Raw genomic sequence first — 22,708 nt, forward strand, 5'->3', positions numbered from 1 at the left:
GTCCCTTTGGCACTCCTCCTGACAGGTAAACCACCACGTGTGCTGCTCAGAGTTCTGCCCACTGGGAAGATTTCCCTTCACCACTCTCTTTCAGGCCATCCCTGAGTGGGGCTGCCTTTTCTCACTTCTGACTGGTGTCAGCACACTGTGCATGTCCATCCATAAACAAGCATGCCTTTTTCCTGCCCTGCTAACTGGCCTGGGGATCCTCCCCATGGGGCCTTAAATGTGGGTCTAGAAAACTTACAAGGAAGGAGGAACAAACAGTAGGGGAGTCCGGGCTGCCGATCCCTGCAGTTTACTTGTGCCATCCAGACTTGCTTAAGCCTAGTCTTGCTTTTACCGTACCAAGTGGATTAGTGCTGTACATGTCTAGTTTTATGATTCAGTGAACCCGATAATACTCTGTTCACGATGGGCTGTTCTTTTGACACAGTCTCTTCATTTTCCATAGGCGGTCATTGCATCTCTTCCTGGGCCTAGTAACAAGCCAGGAACCACAGACAGTGGTTGCTGGCAAACCCTAAGGGGTCTGAAACTCTTACTCTTTCCTTGGTGCTTGTCAGAGAGAGGGGTCCTTAGTTCATTCCTGTTTGCCATGTCATTTCCAGTACTACTGGGTGTGCTGAGGCATAGGCTCAAGGGTTAGGGCAGCTTTCATTGCTCTAGAACCTTCTCTTGGAATGGGCTTCAATAAAAACTGGCAGGCTCATAGGTTACCCAGTAAATGGGTCAGAACAGCATATCCAAGTATTGAAACTCACTGTTTGTTTTACCTCTCTCTCAGTGCAAGTGGTGCAAGGTGTAGTAATTTCTCTCACTTGAGACGGGATATCCTGGCTCAGACCAGGAAAATCCTAGTGTGGTGAGTCCCTGAACTTTCATGAGTTTTTTTCCATCCTCTGGATTGTGTATGTGTCTTACGCAGGTGTCCAAAGTGCTTGCTAGTTTTTGTTCACCAGGTCCAGTTAAGAAAATGGCATCCATGTGATGGACCAGTATAGTGATCTGTGGGCTGTCAAGATGATCAAGGACTCTCCAGACTATATTATGGCAATTCAGACATAGCCCTCAGGTGAGACAATGAAGATACACTGCCTTTCTGCCACTTCATGCAATTTGCATCTCATTGTCCTTACTGATGGTGATAGAAAAGAAAGCATTTGCCAGGTCAGTAGTCATACCAGATGTCTGGGGTTATGCTAATTTTCTTCAGAAAACAAAAACAGAAACACTACATTTAGAATCTCAGAATCCCATTTGAAATTGGTGTCACCATCTGATTAAATTTATGGTAATCCACTGTTATGTTCCCAGTTCTTTCCAGCTTTGATCTAGGTAAATGGCCAAGTTAAATGGGGATATAAGAAGTTTTAACAGCCCTGCATCCTTTTAGTTTTTGATAGTGGTACTGATTTCTGAGCTTTTCCCATGGATGTGGTATACTTTTTGATTACTTTCTTAGTAGGAAAAGGGGAGACAGTTCCAGAGGCTTCTTCATGGCCTTTTCTCTCATTATAGCTTTTATGACATGGGACAGGGAACCAATATGGGAATTTGGCCAGTTACTAAGTATATCTGTTTCCACTACAATTCTGTTACTAGGGAAATAAGCACAGGATGGGCCTGTCGTCCCACTGGACCCACTGGGAGACAGACTTACTCTCTGACCTTACCTCTGGAAGTCCCACTCTGACTTGCAGACCATGTTCTGGGTCTCTAGGAGATTAGTGTTATTTCAGAGCTAGTATCTACTAACGCTTGGGAGGATTATATATTCCCATTTCTGTAGTGGACAGTCATCCTGGGGAATTGCTACAGGTCCTTCTCAGGAAAGGCCTGGAGAAAGATCAACAGTATATGCCTGTGGCCGTTTAAAGGGTCACAATACGCTGGGTGTAGTGGCTCATGCCTACAACCCCAGCACTTTGGGAGGCCGATATGGGCAGTTTGCTTGAGCTCTGGAGTTCGAGACCAGCCTGGCCAACATGACGAAACCCTATCTCTACCAAAAATACAAAAATTAGCCAGGCATGGTGGTGCGTGCCTGTAGTCCCAGCTACTTGGGAGGCTGAGGTGAGAGGATTGCTTGAACCCTGGAGGTGGAGGTTACAGTGACCCAAGATTGCGCCCTGCACTGCATCTTAGGCGACAGAATGAGACCCCCATCTCAAAAAAAAAAAAAGAGAAAAAAGGTCACAATAATCTTATTAGTCTTCCTTGATCTAAGATCCTTTGAATATATTCCTGTATGTGCTCTCCACACTCCCACTGGTAAATAAATTGTTGAGATCCTAAAATATTTTGTTATAAAGGCAGTTTTCTCCCAGAATAGACTTGGAACTTCTTTCTGGGGTCTTTTGGGTTATGAGACAATGAAAGATGGTGGGAGTAGATAGTGAAGAGAATTAGCATCCCTTGTGAAACAACTTGAAAAGAGTTTTATTGAGAAGGAGGTGTTTGGATGCAGGGTATTCTCTGAGAGATACAGACAGCTGCTTTCAGCAAGGAAGTTCAGCTGAATTAGCCTCATCTATGCCTACCCAAATGCCTGCGTCTATGATTCAAGTCATTCTCCTTTCCAGCCAGTGCCGTATGTTAACACATTAGACTTTGCAGGATTATATATTGAATTGGCTCTGCAACCCTAGCCATCAAACCCTGGGCTTGATCCTTAGTCTTCTCAGCTCGGCAACTATAAGAGATGAAGTACTCTAATAAAACAGACACGGATTTTCTACCCATCTCTTTGGGAATTCACAGCTTTGACTTTGTCATTTGCTTTAGGCACATTCTCAAGGACAGCCAGAAGCAGCCCCAGCCCACATTGCAGTCTCTGAAGTCAGTGTTTTTATCTGCTACTTGGACTTTGAGCACTCTCCACCTGCACTCCATCCTGTGACACCATGCACAGGATGGTGCATCATGTCATGATCATGATGCACTGTGTGCCATCCCCTCCCCCCATGGGAAGATTTTCAGGACACTTGTCAAGTACACATTCCATTTTTGTGGCTGTGTTTCCTGCGGTCTTCTTGGTACCAGTTAACTGCATCAGTCATATGACACACTCAAATGTAGTTGAAGGGAGTTTAACAAAGGGACTGTTAACTAAGATGTTGTGGGCAGGATTAGAGGAACCATCATGGCTTGTTGAAGCACCTCTTTACTAGCAAAGTCAGGAAGCTGTTATTATTCCCAGGCCCTTCAGCTGTAGCTGTGGAAGAGGGGCTGCCTGCTAGGAACTGTGGGCTTAGGTGGGTAAACCACTGATGTCAGAAAGGGACCAGGGGAACAAATATCTTAGCGCCATGCTTCTCTTACCCTGTAATTTGTTAGTGACTCTCATGGCTGCATCCAGCCAGAGGGCAAAGGCAAAGTAGTGTGCAGTCCGTAGAGCTCAGACTTCTGGACATGTGGCTGGGTGGAGAAAGAGTAGCATTTGGGTCTGGAAGGGCAGATAGAGACTGTCAAGTGCAATTGCCAAACTGGAACCTTTGGCTCAGGTTTGAGTGTGCTTCTTGAGTGTAGACTTCTACACTTAACTGCCAGCTGTGCCTGTTCTCTTAGATGTCCCCTGGGTACCTTGCAGGAAACAAGTTGTCCTGCCTACCATCTCTTTCCTTCTCCTTTATTCCTGATACCACTTGTGATACCTTACTGTCCCTTCCAAAAGGAGGACCTGAGGAATTCTGCTTCTGTGGGCTATAGCACAGCAAGGCACTCATATAAAGTAACAGCAGTACCTGCCACCCTGAGCCCCACATTCTCAAGGGAGAGGTGTGGAAAGTGTAGCTCATAACCTTCACCTTCTCAGTATCTCTGCTGCAGGAGGAGAAGCATGTGTTAATGTGACTTCTAAGGTTCCAGGACAGGGCCAGTCTGCCTTAGAAGTACAATAGGTTCCACCTGCTCTCATGCTTAGGCAGTGACAGGCAGGCCAGGCTCTGGTCAGGTGCTTCCCTGGTCTTAGTGGGGCAAAGCAGCTACTATTATGGGGCTTTAGAATGCTATAATTTACAGACAGATGCTGTACTCTTTGTTGAGGCGGGACCAATTACTTGTCTGTATATTCAACAACTAATTCAGCTACACAGAAATATTTCTGACTGCTGGGCGCAGTGGTTCACGCCTGTAATCCCAGCACTTTGGGAGGCTGAGGCAGACGGATCACCTGAGGTCAGGAGTTTGAGACCAGCCTGACCAACATGGAGAAACGACGTCTCTACTAAAAATACAAAATTAGTTGGACGAGATGGCACGTACCCGTAATCCCAGCTACTTGGGAGGCTGAGGCAGGAGAATCGCTTGAACCCGGGAGGCGGAGGTTACAGGGAGCCAAGATCGCGCCATTGCTCTCCAGCCTGGGGTGACGAGAGCAAAACTCCGTCTCAAAAAAAAAAAAAAAAAAAAAAAAATCTTTTTGACTGCATTTCCAGCAGCAAATCCAACAAGGGAAGCTTTGAATCATCTCAAAGGAAGCATTCTTATAATCAGTTAAAACTCATTATACCTGAATATTCAATGCCTGCTGATATATATTTTAAGTCATTACCTAAATATAATTTATTTATAGTGACCAGATCTGTTACAGTGACTTCCTGAAACTGACCATCCAGGGAAATTATCCAAGCATACTGACACTTGAAAAAGTATTATTTAGTCTGAGTGTGGTGGCTCATGCCTGTAATCCTAGCACTTTGGGAGATTAAGTTGGAAGGAATGCTTGAGCCCAGGAGTTCAAGACCAGCCTGGGCAATGTAATGAGACCCCGTATCTTAAGAAAAAAACAAAAAAAAGTATTGTTTGAGCCAGGCGTGATGGTCTGTGCCTATAGTCGCAGCTACTTGGGAGGCTCAAGCAGGAACATCACTTGAGCCTAGGAGTTTGAGGCTGCAGTGCAGCATGATTGTACCTGTGAATAGCTACTGCATTCTAACCTGGGCAACATAGCAACACCCTGTCTCTAAAAGAAAGGTATTATTTGGTGTCATGTGGTGTCAGAGTATGGGCTGCTGTGTGTAGCAAAGGTGACATCAGTGTGACATCTCTAGCCCTTTATTCATGAGTGGGATGATATTAACATACTGCATTTATTTTGTAGGAAGATCTACGGTAGTGTCTCTGACCAGAGGTTCAGTACAAAAGAATAATCCACAGTTATAATGAAGCATAGTACAGTGGTTAAGAGTTGGAACTCTGGAGTCAGATGGCCTGGGTTCAAATCCGGGATGTATGAATTATTTCACCTCTCTGTGTTTCAGTTGCCTTATTTGTAAAATGAGTAAATAGTTATGTACTATACAGGATTGTAATCTGAATTGTTCAGCACACTTGACCAGTTCATCCTGATTCAGGAAGTCTGAAAACCACACTTTGGTTACCTCCAACTAGATCTTTTCTAGGTGAGAGTTAGTGCTTAGTCTACATGAACTGAGGTGTGTAAGTTACTGGAATTTCCTAATAGGAAGGAAGGTAGATGGACTGCAGATATTTGTGAGTTGTAGTAGGAACACAGTAGAAACTAAATCTCTAACCTGGGCTGAGACTGATGAGCAAAAGTAAATTCCTGCCAGAATAAATGTAAAATTAGTCCCATGCTTAAGGAATAACCGTCATAGTATGTTAAAATTGTTTTTGTTAATCACTTCTTTTTTTTTTTTTTCTGTTGGTTAAGGTTGCATGATGGAATTTGAACATTACTTCAAGAGGTGTTATGTTTTGGATTAGTTAATTGAGTTTGTCCTCTGCTGACTGTTTCTTCGGACGCATTTTTTGGTGTGCTCTTGAGGGATTAAATGATGCAAAGAGATCATACCATGGACTACAAGGAAAGCTGCCCAAGTGTAAGCATTCCCAGCTCTGATGAACACAGAGAGAAAAAGAAGAGGTTTACTGTAAGTACTTAACATTAAGCATGTGGAAAAAAATTGAATATAGAGAATATTTTCATTTCTGCTTTTCTTCTCCAACCTAGAAGACCCCCTTCCCCATCTCCCACATACCTGGGTTTTACTTCTTTCACATAATCTGTTCTCCACAAAGTCTTCTGTGGCTACCGTAATGGAATAAATTTTCCTTTTTTAGTCTCTTTACTTATCCTCTTGGAGAATTGTATGAAACTATCTAACTAATCCTCTTTTTTTTTTTTTTTTTTTTTTGAGACAGAGTCTCATTCTGTCACCAGGCTGGAGTGCAGTGGTACAACCTCTGCTCACTGCCTCCTGGGTTCAACCTTTGCCTCCTGGGTTCAAGCGATTCTCCTGCCTCAGCCTCCCGAGTAGCTGGGACTACAGGCACGTGCCATCACGCCCAGCCAATTTTTGTATTTTTAGTAGAGATGGGGTTTTACCATATTGGTCAGGATGGTCTTGATCTCTTGACCTCGTGATCCGCCCACCTTGGCGTCCCAAAGTGCTGGGATTACAGGCGTGAGCCACCACGCCTGACCGTATCTAACTAATCTTCTTGATTTTTTTTTTTTTTTTTTGAGACAGAGTCTGACACTGTCACCCAGGCTGGAGTGCAGTGGCGCGATCTTGGCTCACTGCAAGCTCCGCCTCCCGGTTCACGCCATTCTCCTGCATCAGCCTCCCGAGTAGCTGGGACTACAGGCGCCCGCCACCATGCCCAGCTACTAACTAATCTTCTTAACAGAAAATGTGCATGTGCATACACATGGATCTACACACACACTTACAATTTGCATGCACTGTCAGGAATTAATGGACTCCTGAAGACATCGATTTCATATTAAGAACTACTGTCCTGAAATGTTTATAGTATCTCTCAGTTTTAAAATATTTAATTCAGTATTTTTTTTTTTTTTACCTTAAAGGCTAAGCCATTTCTAATTTTATCATTTATCATTGTAGTATCTACTACAGGGCTTTATAAAGAGTAAGCACAATGAACATTTGCTCAATCTGTGTATCAGTTTTTATTATTGGAGAACAGTGACTTTTCTAATTAGTGTGCTGAAACATACAATATTGTATGTAGTTCCAGTAGTCCTATTAGTACATACAGAGGTCTTGTGCCCTCCTCCCCCTGAAAAAAAAAAAAGCCATTTATCATGTATATTACTGATCTGCTCTTCCTCGTAACTCCCCACTCTCTCCTCACCTACAGAGTTGGAACTCTGGAGTCAGATGGCCTGGGTTCAAATCTGGGATGTATGAATTACTTCACCTGTCTGTGTTTCAGTTGCCTTATTTGTAAAATGAGTAAATAACTGTGTACTATACAGGACTGTAATCTGAATTGTTCGGCACACTTGACCAGTTCATCCTGATGCAGGAAGTCTGAAAACCACACTTTGGTTACTTCCAACTAGATCTTTTCTATGTTGTATGAGTAATATGAAGAAATTCATTTAGCCCAATTCTGTTTAATACTTAGTCTGATCTAATAATTTAACCAGGTCTCAGGATAAAATGCTTAGCCTCTCTTCTACTTTCTTTCTCTTACTTGAACACACACCCTCCTCAGGTTGGCATCATGGTTTATGGAAGGAGAGGCGGTGTCCCCTTTCACAATATTGTTGAGTTGGTGAATGACCTCATGGTAGCCTGGTGAAGCCTCTTGAGTTCTTGTCGTCCCTCTAGATCTTTGTTTGTTGAGCTGTAAAGTGGCTGGTCTGGCAGATAGCCAGCTATGACTGACCTGATAACCTGGGCATTTTGCTGGCATCCATTGCTGGCACCTTCAGTTGATGAACTAGCTTGTGATCTCTTTGTTGACTTGACCAGGGTCTCGCGGCAACTCTCCACTGACTCAGTACCTTGGCCCTTGATAGCTGTAGAGCCCCCTGAGGCTCTGACATGTCCTTCACCTGCTCCTGGCTCAGTGGTCCAACCCAGCCTCTAAAAAGGGGGTTACCTGGTCACTGCCAGTTGAGTCCCATGACAGGTGACTTTCAACTCAGAATCCCTGTCATAGGGCAGTTGAGGAAAGCTGAGGAGTTAAACTAAATCTCTCTGCCTTCTTAACTAGGCGGGGCTGGGTGCCAGAAAATGATGGTTTTCTCTCAAGGTCTCAGACAAGGAGCAGGGAAAGCAGTCCCTCTGTCCTCTCTTCCTTAACAGACACACCTGCCACACTTGGCACCACATCCCAGAGCAGATAAATTGCAATGTGTTTCTGACCATATACCCCTTCTGAGCCTCTACATTGCAGGAATATCTTAAACAGTAGGCATTTGTTGCACATTTGTATAAGCAGATTTTTAGCAGTATCACATTGAAGGTAAACAGAGGTTGATATACCTAGAATAAAACGGTAGAGTGTGTGAAAGTTTTTCTTCCTTCCTTCCCCCTCCTTATTTTTGCCTTTGGGTCATTCTTTCCTCGAGAGGATACCTCCTGCCAAGTTTGATGGAAGTTCACACATAGCAAATGTCAGCAGATTATCTCATGTGTCCTTTGATTTTCCAGGCTGGAGGTATTTCCATGTCTTCTGTAGGATGGTTGAGGAGACCTGTAACATTTCTCTTACCCAGCTGTTTTTACGCTGTGCACTGAGTTCTCAAAGGCCCTAACTAAATCACCTTATTCATTTACTTCCTTCAGATTCTCAAATATTGCCCTATTAGAGAGGCATATTCTGACCACCCTATAAAAAACAGCACCTTCACACCCCACGCTACCCCTCTCACTCTGTCTTGCTTTCCCTCCTGCCACATTTCGTGTTTGTTTATATGTGCCGCCTTTGAGTAGAATGCAAGGTTCTTTGAAGCAAGGACTTCTTCATTATCGTTTCACCAGCCCCTAGAACAAAGATAGTAGGAATTCAAATAAGTATTTGTTGAATTGTTCATCTGTTATTTGCTGATTACTACAGTGTAGTCCTCAATCCTCAAGAAACTTGGTTCTCTCAGTGCAGATAGACCCCATCCCACCCAACACAGATGCTCTGTTCAGCCTAGGTTCCCGTGTTATCGATAATATTTTTATGTTTTTAATTAATTAATTAATTATTATTATTTTTTTTTTTGAGACGGAATCTCGCTCTGTTGCCAGGCTGGAGTGCAGTGGCGCAATCTAGGCTCACTGCAACCTCCACTTCCTGGGTTCAAGCGATTCTCCTGCCTCAGCCTCCCGAGTAGCTGGGACTACAGGTGCATGCCACCATGCCCAGCTAATTTTGTGTGTGTGTGTGTATATATATATATTTCTTTTTTTTTTTTAGTAGGGATGGGGTTTCACCATGTTGGCAAGGTCTCTATCTCTTGTGTGATCCACCTGCCTTGGCCTCCAAAAGTGCTGGAATTAGAGGCGTGAGCCACCGCGCCCAGCCTGAATTTAAATTTAATAGAGACAGGTCTTGCTATGTTGAATAGGTTGGTCTTGAACTCCTGGGCTCAAGTGGTTCTCCTGCCTCAGCCTTCTGATGTTTTGGGATTACAGAAATGAGCCACCACGCCCAGCCTTGATAATATTTTTATACTCTAGTTTGCATAGGTAGTTTATATAGTTCTATGCCATGAAGCTTCTAACAGGGAAATGTGTTGCATTGTAGGTGTCTTGACTTAAGCCAAGTCTAAATTATATTTTCATTTATCCACTTGAGAAATTGTGAGTTTCTATGTCATATTCTAGGCACTGGGGATACAGTGGAACAAGAGTGACATTAGCCCTAGCTCTCAAGGAACTTTCATTAACTAGGGCAAGACAGACAATAAGGAAATATGCAAATAAGATAATTTCATATTGTATTAAGTATTGTACTGTTTCCTGTGAAATTCTGTTAGATTTCACAGGGAATCTAATCTTGTTTTGCTTTTTACCAATGGAAGTATTTTTAAGGATTTGATTAGTTTTTGTTTTTGTCTACTATTTTATTAGTACATATTTAATAAGCACTTGTTTATAAATCATACTGTTAATTCATAATTTCACAAGGCTTTATCTTGCCTTCTGTAAATATATTTGCTGCAGAGCTGCTCCAGCTTGGAACCTAGACTTGCTCCTGGTCTTGGCTGTATTTGGGTAGCCAGGGGAGGCCACCTGAACTTTCTAAGGTCCGTTCTTCTCACCAAGTCAGCACAAATAATTCAAGAAACTCGCAATCATATAAACTTAAGTGTTTTATTCTCTTACAGCAGTTCTGCTTCTAGGCTTGCCTGATCCTGAGTGCCATGTGAGATAAATCTCTTGTCTAGTCTTACTCAACATCACTCGAACCTTGGCTAAGTTTTTTGCCCTCTACTTCTGCATACTGTCCATGGGGGGGGTATCAGATTAATTCTAACATCTTACACGTAATAGCTTCCTCTAAGACAACCAGATTCCTTTTCGGTTAAGACCAAGAGAGCCAGATTACCATCCTGCAGCTCATGTAGGGTGTCTCATGTATAGTGGGGGGTTACAATATTTGTTCTGCTTACTTCATAGGGTTGTTGGATTATGATTATATGAGGTTATGTATACTTGAAAATACTGAATATGGAAGATAATACTAGGAAATCTGAGAATAAATTCTTATTAATAGTTTGAAAACTACTATGTGAAAGGTGACCTAAAACTACTATGTGAAAGATGAAGAGAACTAATAATTGAAGGTTTTTTATGAAGCAAGTATCACTTTTGAAAATACTTTGTAAGTTCAAGGTAGCAATTACTGCTAGGGAAGAAGAGAGGAAAGTGGCAACAATTGAATCTATAGTATTTTATTCTTTGGCAAAAAAATCTGAAGCAAGAATGGCAAAATGTTAGAAATTCAGTAGATCCAAATAATGAGCACATGGGTGTTGACTATGTTATTCCCTGAAAATCACAGAAATATTTTGTAACATTTGAAAAATAAAATATCACCTGTTTTTTTTCGTGACCTCATATTCTTCCCATCACAAGAAATCACTTTTTTTCCCTCAAGTCATGATCTCGCTTTTGACACTCAGGCTGGAGTGCAGTGGTGTGATCTCAGCTCACTACAGCCTCGACTTACCTGGGCTCAAGCATTCCTCTTACCTCAGCCTCCCGCGTAGCTGGGACTACAGGTGTGTACACCATGCCTGGCTAATTTTTAAGTTTTTTGTAAAGACGGGGTCTCCCTATGTTGCCCAGGCTGGTCTCCAGCTCCTACGCTCAAGTGATCCTCCCACCTCAGCCTCACAAAGTGCTGAGATTACAGGCATGACCCACTGAGCCCAGCCAAGAATACCATTTGACAAGATTCAATAAGTGCTTTAATTGGTATGTTTATGTATCTTGGAGAATCATATAAAAATGTTAATGTTAGTATCAGTTTCAGAATATGAAAATATCAGCCTTATTGAAAGAGCCAGACTGTTTCAAAATATATATAATATGAAAACAGGTTTAATGTATTTAAGTAGCTAATGGGTTTTTTGCAATTAAATTTTGTTACATTGTTACTTTTTATTTCCACAGGTTTATAAAGTTCTGGTTTCCGTGGGAAGGAATGAATGGTTTGTCTTCAGGAGATATGCAGAGTTTGATAAACTTTACAACACTGTAAGTAATAGTCTACAAGATTTCTAATTAAAAGAAAGCACCTGAGAAAACCCCAAAATAAGAGAAATGTATTTGAATGATTAAGTTGATACTGACATATTAATATGTCAGACAAGCAGACAAAGGTAAGAGATTCTTCAAAAACATCCTAACTTTGGAATGCTTACAAAGAAAGGGTAGAGAGAGGACTGCTGAACAATTCCAAATAAACCATTAAAAATATGAGAACTAGATAAAATACCTTTTAATGTCATAAAAAATTAGAAGTCAGTTCTTTCTACCTACCTCTCTGATAAGTGTTAATCATCACGGTATTTCTGGTTAAACTGCCTACTGTAAGCTTTATGTTTGAAAGTCTGTCACGAACCTATCTCCCTTCCATAGTTTGTTTCCATTCTTAGAGATATGTCTTAGGTTCCAGATTTTAAGTAGTTACCGCAACTGAAATGACTATTGACTTTTAGAGTTCTGACAGCTACCTAAGTGGTGAGATCTAAGAGACCATTAGCTATTTAAATTACTAAAACCTGTTTTTATATTTTCATAACTCAGATATTAAAGAGTATTCATAATCTAGTGTTTACAGTATATACAGTACATACTTGCTAAAGTAGGCAGCAAAGAGCCAGGCATGATGGTTCACATCTGTAATTCCAGCACTTTGGGAGGCTGAGGCAGAAGGAACATTTGAGCCTAGGAGTTCAGAGGGTACAGTGAGGCATGATTGCCCCACTGCACGGCCGTCTGGGCAATATAGCAAGACCCCATCTAAAAAAATAAAGGCAGCAAGACCACCACGGTCACTGTCATACATCAGTCCATATCTTCCACAGGTAGCAGTGTTTGTGAAGATCATACATAGAAACTAAAGCATACCTCTTGAGTTATTAATAGCTATTATGGAACTCCAGGTCGTTAAGACGGTCCTGAATTTAAAGTTTTGCTTCAGTTAAGAACAAAAGCAATTGTGCCTCAAATCCTCAGTTTGTTTGTTTATTTATTTGTTTGTTTGTTTATTTGTTTATTTATTTATTTTTGAGAGATAGTCTTGCTCTGTCACCCAGGCCGGAGTGCAGTGGCACAATCTTGGCGCACTACAACGTACTCTGCCTCCCATGTGCAAGCGATTCTCATGCCTCAGCCTCCCAAGTAGCTGGGATTACAAGCATGAGTTACTACGCCTGGCTAGTGTTTTTGTAGTTTTAGTAGAGATGGGGTTTTGCCATGTTGGCCAGGCTGGTCTCAAAGTCCTGGCCTCATGTGATCCGCCCACTTCGGTCTCCTAACGTGCTGAGATTACAGCTATGAGCCACTGTCCTTGGCCTCAAGTCCCAAATTGAAATTCCTCTGCTCTCATGTATTAATAAATAGGGATCTCCCAGTGTCATTGTTTAATGAATGGTAGATTACTAGGCATCCTCTGGAAAAACTCTTGTTATATATTTAAGAACAGAATTTTGGGCTGGGCACGTGGCTCACGCCTGTAATCCCAGCACTTTGGGAGGCTGAGGCGGGCGGATCACGAGGTCAGGAGATCGAGACCATCCTGGCTAACATGGTGAAACCCCATCTCTACTAAAAATACAAAAAATTAGCTGGGCATGGTGGTGGGCACCTGTAGTCTCAGCTACTTGGGAGGCTAAGGCAGGAGAATGGCGTGAACCCAGAAGGCAGAGGTTGCAGTGAGCCAAGATTGTGCCACTGCCCTCCAGCCTGGGCCACAGAGCGAGACTCTATCTCAAAAAAAAAAGAAAGAAGGGAATTTTAAAATTTCTTAACCCTGTCTCTTGATTTTAAACATAGGAATAAATATATGCCTGTGGGTTATTATTTGTAAGATATTTTTGAATATGAGGAAAGTTACACATATATCAGTTAAGAAACAAATTCCTAAATGGGTCAGAATGAATCAAACAATGTCTAGCTGTACCACTTCCTGTGTTTTGTTAAGTCATGAAAATTACACTTCTGATTCATCTTTATTTAGCATTTCACTATGTGTATATTTGTTCCTAATACTCAGATCACTTGCTACTTGAAATTGAATTTCTGAAGATAATACTGCAATTTAAAAATATTTATTTTTTCCTATGTAAAATTAATAGGGAGACTCCATCTTTACAAAAAAAATAAAAATAAGAAGTTAGTGTAGTGGCACATACCCATAGTTCTGGCTACTTCAGAGGCTGTGGTAGGAGGACCACTTGAGCCTGGGTGGTTGAGGCTGCAATGAGCCATGACCATGCCACTGCACTCTTGATATCCTGTCTCAAAACAAAAACTAGAACAAAACACCTGTAATGTTGCTGCTCAGAAATAACTTAACATTTTACGTTTTCTTCTGTTCTTCAGTTTTTCTTTAATGCATATGCAACTGCACTCACTAAATACAGGTTGAGTATCCCTTATCTGAAATACTTGGAACCAGAATGATTTGGATTTCAAATTTTTTTCAAATTTTGGAATATTTGAGTTGTACTTACCAGTTAACCATCCCAAATCTGAAAATCTGAAATCTGAAATGCCCCAGTGAGCATTTCCTTTGAGCACTCAAAAAGTTACTGGTTTTGCAGCATTTCAGATTTTCAGATTTGTGATATTCAACCTGTGTAGTTTTAGATATTTGCTTCATCAAAGTATATTGAGATAGGTTTTTTTTTCCTGTAATTAAAGTTATACTGTTGAAACAATAGTCAATAAGAGTTTGTACATGGAAATATCTTCCGTAAGTTTTTAGTGATTTTTTAAAAAATGGCTTATATCGGAGGCTGAGTGAGGGTTGAAATGTTAGCTCATTTTGAAACTCTTGAATATGCATTATCTACATGTTCAGCATGTCTTTGAGGAGTGTGTAAATCCACCTGTACCCATCAGGATGCCTGGGTTATGCTCGGGTAAAAATAACATGACTGTAGTGTCTGTGTCTCTCTCTTTCTTTCTCTCTCTCTCTCTCTCTCACACTCACACACACACACACACCCCGCATACACCACATACATTTGAGGCTTCTTTCTGTCTTTTGCTTAAAATATTTCGTAGGCTAGATTTACCTTCTAAAGATGTTGTCTTTTGTGAAACTCTTCATGAGAGGAAGGGGTGTAGGGAATGTCATCTAAAAACTCAGCATTGTGGAGATCCACACTGGTAGTGTGTCATCATGATTTTAATAGCAGGTGATTAATTAAATTGTTAATATTTGAGTATCTGTAAGCGTAAAAATAAAATAGGAAAGCTTGTTTGGGGTACCTCCATCCATGATCACTTTCATTCTCTCTTCTGTGAAACATCCCATCTTTTGACTTTTTGCAGAAGAGTTTCCTTAACTTGTAGTTCAGGTTTTATCATTCGTCTCCCTAATTTCTTTTGTATTTCTTTTCACCCTTTTTTCATTGTTCTTATTTCATCACTTTCTGTGTCTCTTTTTATGTAACTCCTTGTAATTCTGCCTCCTATAGTGAGGGGCAAAGAAAAAAATAGGAAAATAGTTATTGGTTGAATTATTTGAAACTACAGAAATCAGGTTGAACCTGGTCTGGATTTCCCTAAGTTCAAAAACACAAATTATTTTCCTGTACTCCTTTTAGAATAAAAGAAAAGAAAAAATCTCTAGGCATTTTGTCAACTTCAATGTGTCCTTTATGACTAGTGTATATTTTAAACTTTTTATTATAGAAATTTGTCAAACACAGGCGAGGAACAGTGGCTCACACCTATAATCCCAGCACTTTGCAAGGCTGAGGCAGGAGGATTGCTTGAGCTCAGGAGTTCAAGACCAGCCCGGGCAATGACTTAATGAGACTGTCTCTACAAAAAATAAAACAACTTGCTAGGTGTGGTGGTGTGTGCCCTGTGGTCCCAGCTACTTAGGAGGCTGAGGGGAGGATCACTTGAGCCCAGGAGGTCAGCACTGCATTCCAGCCTAGTTGATAGAGCTATAGACTATCTTAAGGGAAAAAAGAAAGAGAGGGGGGGAGGGGGAGGGGGAGGGAAGGGAAGGGGAAAGAGAAGGGAAAGGAAGTGGAGGGAGGGAGGGAGGGAGGAAGGAAGGAAGGAAGGTAGGAAGGAAGGAAGGAAGGAAGGAAATTGTCAAACACATACAGAAGTAGACATACTAGTGCCAATTCAGAAAATAATAATATGTTACCATCCAGCTTCAATAATTACTGATACATGGCCATTCCTGGTTCATCTCTATCCCTAGCCAGCTCATCTTAATTTCAACACAAATTTCAGACATCATATCTTTTCATCTGTAATTATTTTAGTATACATCTCTAAAAGATAAAAATTCTTAAAAACAAAATGTATACACAGTATCATTACCACATCTAAAAATAAATGAACAGTAATGCCTTAATATCAGATATCCAGTTAGGGTTTATGTGACTGGTTGATAAGTCTGTTAAGTGTCATTTAATCACTAGGTTCCCCCTCTGCGTTTCTTTTCTTTCCTTTACACATTTTTTTCGTGTGTGTGTATGAAAAAAAACAAGATCATTTGTTTACATATTTTTCAGTCTGCATTTTACTAACAGCATGCCCCATGCTGTAAAGTGATTAGTACATTCCTCTGTTCTTTGTATTTCCTATCAGTTGGTAGTTAGAGGTATCGTTTTGGGGTGTTTTGTTTCTTTGTTTGTTTTTGGTGAGACGGGTTGTTGCTCTGTCACCCAGGCTGGAGTGCAATGGTGTGATCACGGCGCACTGCAACCTTGACCTCCCTGGTTCAAGTGATCCTCCCACCTCAGCCTCCTGCATACTGTATAGCTGGACTACACCCAGCTGATTTTTTTTTTTTTTTTTTTGGTAGAGATAAGGCCTTGCTATGTTGCCCAGGCTGGTCTCAAACTCCTGAGCTCAAGCAATCCTCCCACATCAACCTCCCAAAGTGCTGGGATTACAGGCCTCAGTGAGCCATCATGCCCAGCTGAGATACAGTTTTTACATATGTGTGTGTATTTTTGACATCAAACTTATAATGAAAATATAACCCATTTTTGTGACTTAACTGCCCCAAATTTAATTTCCTCAGGGCCAAGTTTTCCTTCTCTGAAGACAAGCATATCTGATAAACAAATGTATTAGAAAAAAAATATATATATTTGAGACGTGGTCTCACTCTGTTGCCCAGGCTGAAGTGCAATGGCATAATCATGGCTCACTGCAGCCTCAACCTTCCAGGCTCAAGCAATCCTCCCACCTCAGCCTTAGAAGTAGCTGGGACCACACACATGTGCCACCATGACTAGGTATTTTTTTTTAATTTTATTTTTGTAGAGATAAGGTCTAACTTATTAGAATATTAGTAAGGGGAAGGTTAGAGCAGAAAGGATATTGAAAGCAAAATTCATCTACTTCCTTAGAAATCTATTGTCAATCCATGTAGAGAAAACACCAAGATCATATCTTCTCCTAAGATAATAAGTGAGTAATACGTATTCGGAACTGTAACACCAAGTTCTAGCCTAAGCACTTGCCATACATAATCTCCTTTAAAACAACAAATCTGTAAGGTAATTGTTAAAATTATCCTCACTTTACAGGCAGGAAAATGAGATGCAGATGTTGAGTATTTTATTCTAGGTCACGCAGATACCAGGTATTTTACTGGGACCAAAAAAGATGACTAGTTTGTGACATTTTATTGGTATAATTTATATTGTACTTTGGATGATCATAAATTCAAAAGTATGTCTTATGATGGTTTTCTTTAAAATCAGATTGTATTTGGCTTTGATGTATGCATAACTAGAAGACTTATAAAATTAGTTCATATAATGTTATTTTTAAAAATTTTAGTTAAAAAAACAGTTTCCTGCTATGGCTCTGAAGATTCCTGCCAAGAGAATATTTGGTGATAATTTTGATCCAGGTAAGAAACAACTTCATAGGCCAGCCATGAAGTGATCGTTGAAATTTGAAGAAGTAAATTAACATATTCATTGCACTGTATAGCAGTGCAGGACTTTAAAAGATCTCATGCCCTATGAAAATAATGCCTCAGGAAGGTGTTTACTGTCTACTAGGCATTGTTTTAAGTACTTCATGTGTTTTAATTTATTCGATCCTCACAATTTTGTGAGTTGGGTGTTATTGTTGTTATCACTATTTTTATAGATAAGGAAACTAAGACACATTAATTTGCCCAGGACCACATACAGATAGTAAAGGGCAGATTTGGAAGCTAAATTCAAGCAGTCTGACTTCAGATAAATTTATCTGTCTATGGGCTGGGTGTAGTGGCTCACACCTGTAATCGAAGTACTTTGGGAGTGCGAGGCAAGAGGATCACTTCAGGCCAGGAGTTTCGAGATCAGCCTGGGCAACCTCATCTCTACAAAAATTTAAAGTTTAGCTGGGCATGGTGGCATGAACCTGTAGTCCCAGCTACTCAGGAGGCTGAGGTGAGAGGATTGCTTGAGGTCAGTAGTTCAAGGCTGCAGTGAGCTGTCATTGTGCCATTGCACTCCAGGCTGGGTGACAGAGGGAGACCCTATTAAAATTTTTTTTAATTGATCCTTCAAGTTAATTTGGGAAACTTTACTGACTTTAAATCAGTGTCATGAAGAATATTCACTTTTATATTCAGAAACATTAAATATATACTGTGTACATAGCAACTTGCAGACCTCTGAATGGGATACCAAAAAGATATCCTAGGCCGGGTGCAGTGGCTCACGCCTGTAATCCCAGCACTTTGGGAGGCCAGGAGATCAAGACCATCCTGGCTAACATGGTGAAACCCCGTCTCTACTAAAACTACAAAAAATTAGCCAGGCGTGGTGGCATGCGCCTGTAGTCCCAGCTACTTGGGAGGCTGAGGCAGGAGAATCACTTGAACCCAGGAGGCAGAGGTTGCAGTGAGCTGAGATCGGCACCACTGCACTCCAGCCTAGGCAACAGAGCGAGACGTCATCTCAAAAAGAAAGATATCTTATTACTCACCCGTGGGGAGCCCATTGACACACAGGGTCTCAGCATCTAGCACCTATATGACTAAAGCTGTGGGCATGGAATTTTCCCCTAGAACCTAAGAGATTAATAGAGGTCACAGGTGTCTACTTATAGGGAAACAGAAGTCTTCTTATCCACCAGGAATTCTATCAGAAGAGTCATCTGTCTCTGCCACGGATGAATCCCAAATGGATTGCCCTCCTTCTGCAACTAATTTGCTTCTAACCAGTTAAATTAATACCTTACATGTCTGTGTAAGAAAAGAAAGACAGAGAGAGAGATCTTGGTCACTACTCAAGATAAAAGCTCTAAGGTCCCTTATCTTGACTGTGCTTTCTCTCTCCATCCTAACTTCATACCATTCATTTTCCTCCCAGACCATATCACTGTATCCTATAGAATTCTACCCACCATTAACAGACTGCTCTTTATCCTGCATCTGTTTCACATTTCTTCCACATTCTTCCTTTAATTAAAACTTTTTTTTCCCCAGAGGCTGCTTTGCCTATAGCCCTATAGAATAATAAAGAGGCTTATTATTATTTACACTTTTTATGAAACTCAGGATTGGAGAATGTTCTCACTTCCCTGGTTACATACAGAGTTGTTTTTTTTTTTTTTTCTCTCAGGAGTATATAGCACATTTCATTGTAATTGCTAATCTGTCTTATAGTAGGCTGTAGATTTTCTGAAGGTGCAGACATGTCTTTTTTTATTGGTTGACAATGGCAATATACTGGTTTTAAAGTATTACTTTATTACTTTAAAACTGGCAAATACTAGGTTTTAAAGTATTACTAAATATATGAACCCATTAATAAAGAGAAGCAAGAGAAAATTGAGTTGGCACAACAAAGCCAGATTATATTCTGTAGACCTGTGGCTTTTGTACTCGTGCTTTGTTTTCAGCAGCAGAACACTTTTTTCCCAATTGAAATCTTATGTAATCCCAACACTTTGGGAGGCCAAGGTGGGCGGATCACTTGAGGCCAGGAGTTCAAGACCAGCGGCAACATGGTGAAACTGCGTCTCTACTAAAAATAGAAAAATTAGCCGGGCATAGTGGTGTGTGTCTGTAGTCTCAGCTACTCGGGAGGCTGGGGCAGGATAATCACTTGAATCCAGGAGTCGGAGGTTGCAAGTGAGCCAAGATCACGCCATTGCACTCCAGCCTGGGCAACAGAGTGAGATTCTGTCCCCCAAAAACACACACACATACACGAAATCTTATGGAAATGTAATATGTGAAAAAAAAATTAAATAGACCTGTTTTGTTGGTATAACAGTGAGGTATCTCCTTGGAACACAGGTTGAAAAGCATCTTCGTGGGTAGCGTGTTGGCCTTCGTGGCATTTGATCAAGATGTGAAACTGACAGTGGGTAATTTATGGTGGGCACAGCAGAGTAGAGACTGGGAGAGTGGTTAAGGTAATAGTCCAGTAGCCCTGGCATTAGATAATGAGTATGGGGACTAGGGTAGAAATAGGGTTTAAAAATGAGCAATGTACAAGAACTCCTTTAATGAAAAATCTGGAATACATCTTGATGATTGCTTAGGTAACAGACATATAGAGAAGAGAATGGGAGATAATTGGAGGGTCTGGCCTGGGTGACTGAGAGAATTAACTAATTAGAAGTGGCAGAAAAATATTAAGAAATCAAACTACTAGTGATAATATGAGACTGGAACTTGGGTTGGAGTTCTGTAGAGCCCTTAACTAATTACTTAAGACAATTATTTCATCAAGGAAAGAAAGCAAAGAAGTCATTGTTAAAAGCAAGATACCAAGCTGCATGCTCTTTGGTACTTTGTTTTGATGAATTAATTGACACTAAAAACTGATTTTTTTGAAGAACTGTTTGTCTATCCCGCGTATATCGAATATGCGTAATATTACATTTCCATAAGACTTCTGTTCACTGCATACAGTGAAAGGGATCATATATCACAGAGATATTAGAAAGTCCTGCATTGGGGAAATCAGATCTAAGTCAAATTCAGAAAAACAGAGATTGATAAGATGCTCATTTGGTTACACTTTGGGGATACAGGCATTCCCATATTTTTCTGGTGGAATAAAAAGTGGTACAATCCATGTTGAGGGGAATTTGGTAATGTTTAGAAAACCTGTGAATGCATTTTCCACTTTGGCCGAGAAATCACATTTCTAGGAATCTGTCCATAAAATAAACTGTATATGATATGTACACACAAGACTGTGTATTGTGACACAATTATTAACAGAAAAACGGGAAACAATGGAAATACTTTTCCGATGGAGCTGGATATAACATACTTGTAAAAAGGAACAAAAAAGCTCTTTATGTATTTTGCTATGGTGTGATCTCCAGAATATACCGTTAAATGGGAAAAAAAAAATCACAGTATAGCAAATGAATTTGTATGGTGTGTATTTTTTGTGTAGGAAAAGGTATGGGGATTCAAAAAGAAATAATGGAAGAATAAATGAAAAACTAATAAAACTAGTGACTTTAAGGGTGAAGGAGAGATCAGGAAAGGCAAAAGGGGTGGAAGTTAGATGCCCTTGAATGAATTTTGTTTGTACCTTTGACTTTGGAACCATGTACACATTTTAAACAATTTAAAAACAAAAATAAAAATGCAATAACAAAGCAGCCTCTAACAACTGAAAATAAACTGAAGGAAAAAAACCTAACTTAATTTAAATAACTTTAAAACATGGGATTTTGACTGTATATTCTTCATGGGATATATTGCTAAGGATAAAAACAAAAACCCATGGACAAATTTTACACTGCATTCAGTAGTGTTAATGTTAGTTATATGGAGTTGTTATTCTGTCATTAATGTTACTATCATGGAAACCAAGATTTTAAACAGAAGAGGAAAGTGATACAAACAAAATCAAAGATTTTAAGTAAAAATCCTGTAATTTTCTTTTTTTTTTTTTTTTTTTTTTTTGAGACGGAGTCTCGCTCTGTCGCCCGGGCTGGAGTGCAGTGGCCGGATCTCAGCTCACTGCAAGCTCCGCCTCCTGGGTTTACACCATTCTCCTGCCTCAGCCTCCCGAATAGCTGGGACTACAGGCGCCCGCCACCTCGCCCGGCTAGTTTTTTGTATTTTTTTAGTAGCGACGGGGTTTCACCGTGTTAGCCAGGATGGTCTCGATCTCCTGACCTCGTGATCTGCCCGTCTCGGCCTCCCAGAGTGCTGGGATTACAGGCTTGAGCCACCGCGCCCGGCCAATTTTCTTTTTTTTTTTTTTTGAGACAGAGTTTCATTCTTGTTGCCCAGGCTGCAGTGCAGTGGTGTGGTCTTGGCTCACCGCAACCTCCACCTCCTGAGTTCAGATGATTCTCCTGCCTCAGCCTCCCAAGTAGCTGGGATTACAGGCATGCACCACCACGCCTGGTTAATTTTGTATTTTTAGTAGAGCTGGGGTTTCTCCATGTTGGTCAGGCTGGTCTCGAACTCCCAACCTCAGGTGATGTGCCCGCCTTGGCCTCCCAAAGTGCTATGATTACAGGCGTGAGCCACCACACCCAGCAGAATCCTGTAATTTGTAACTTAATTTGGAGATATAGTTTGAAATATTTATTTTATTTATTTATTTTTTGAGACAGAGTTTCGCCCTTGTTGCCCAGGCTGGAGTGCAATGGCATGATCTCAGCTCACCACAACCTCCACCTCATAGGTTCAAGCGATTCTCCTGTCTCAGCCTCCCGAGTAGCTGGGATTACAGGCATGAGCCACTGCACCTGACCCATAATTTATTTTTTTAGCTTTGTAAAAATATTTTCTAGCACTCTCTTTTGGAAATGCCTAAAAGCAATAACAAGTAGTAACCAACACCCCTAGCATTCAGATTGTGATCTCTAAGTGCCATTTCCCTCTCAAAGGAACCAGAGTTCCATGGATAAATGGTGATCCCAGATCTGGCACAGGAAATGTACACGGTGATCTCAGGACAGCTTGCCTGAAAGCAAGGAAGCTATTTAGGATGACTGGAGTTTTATCAAAAGAACACAGGAGCCTAGCTGTTGGGGCTTTTACTGAGCAAAGATTAGACGGCATGGAGAAAGTAATTATCGTAGCAGGTTAGAGCACATCAGTATAAAGACTTTCCAATTTACTTTGCTTGTTTAGGGAAAAAAAAAACCTCATGAAATGCTGTAGAGGTTACTAGAGTAAATTTATTTGCCAAATCAATAAATTAAAAAATCAAGGATTTATCTTGCCTTTGTTGTATGAAATGTAATTTCTTTGTACCAAAGAGATAATGTTGGAAAATACT

The 22,708-nt window shown here is 40.7% G+C and overlaps 1 protein-coding gene across 4 annotated transcripts in view; it reads left to right on the top strand.

Annotated features, from left to right (window-relative positions):
• LOC105536987 (serine/threonine-protein kinase Sgk3) overlaps positions 1-22,708 on the top strand; it is a 159,926-nt gene that overhangs the window by 85,883 nt on the left and 51,335 nt on the right. For all 4 annotated transcript variants that reach the window (XM_011976478.1, XM_011976479.1, XM_011976480.1 and 1 more), the window contains 3 exons: positions 5,678-5,897; positions 11,394-11,477; positions 17,277-17,349. In XM_011976478.1, coding sequence (XP_011831868.1) covers positions 5,799-5,897; positions 11,394-11,477; positions 17,277-17,349 — 256 coding nt within the window. In that variant the 5' untranslated portion in view covers positions 5,678-5,798. The remainder of the gene's footprint in view (positions 1-5,677; positions 5,898-11,393; positions 11,478-17,276; positions 17,350-22,708) is intronic.

Source organism: Mandrillus leucophaeus, unplaced genomic scaffold, assembly GCF_000951045.1.
Source record: "Mandrillus leucophaeus isolate KB7577 unplaced genomic scaffold, Mleu.le_1.0 Scaffold167, whole genome shotgun sequence".
Lineage (NCBI taxonomy): Eukaryota > Metazoa > Chordata > Mammalia > Primates > Cercopithecidae > Mandrillus > Mandrillus leucophaeus.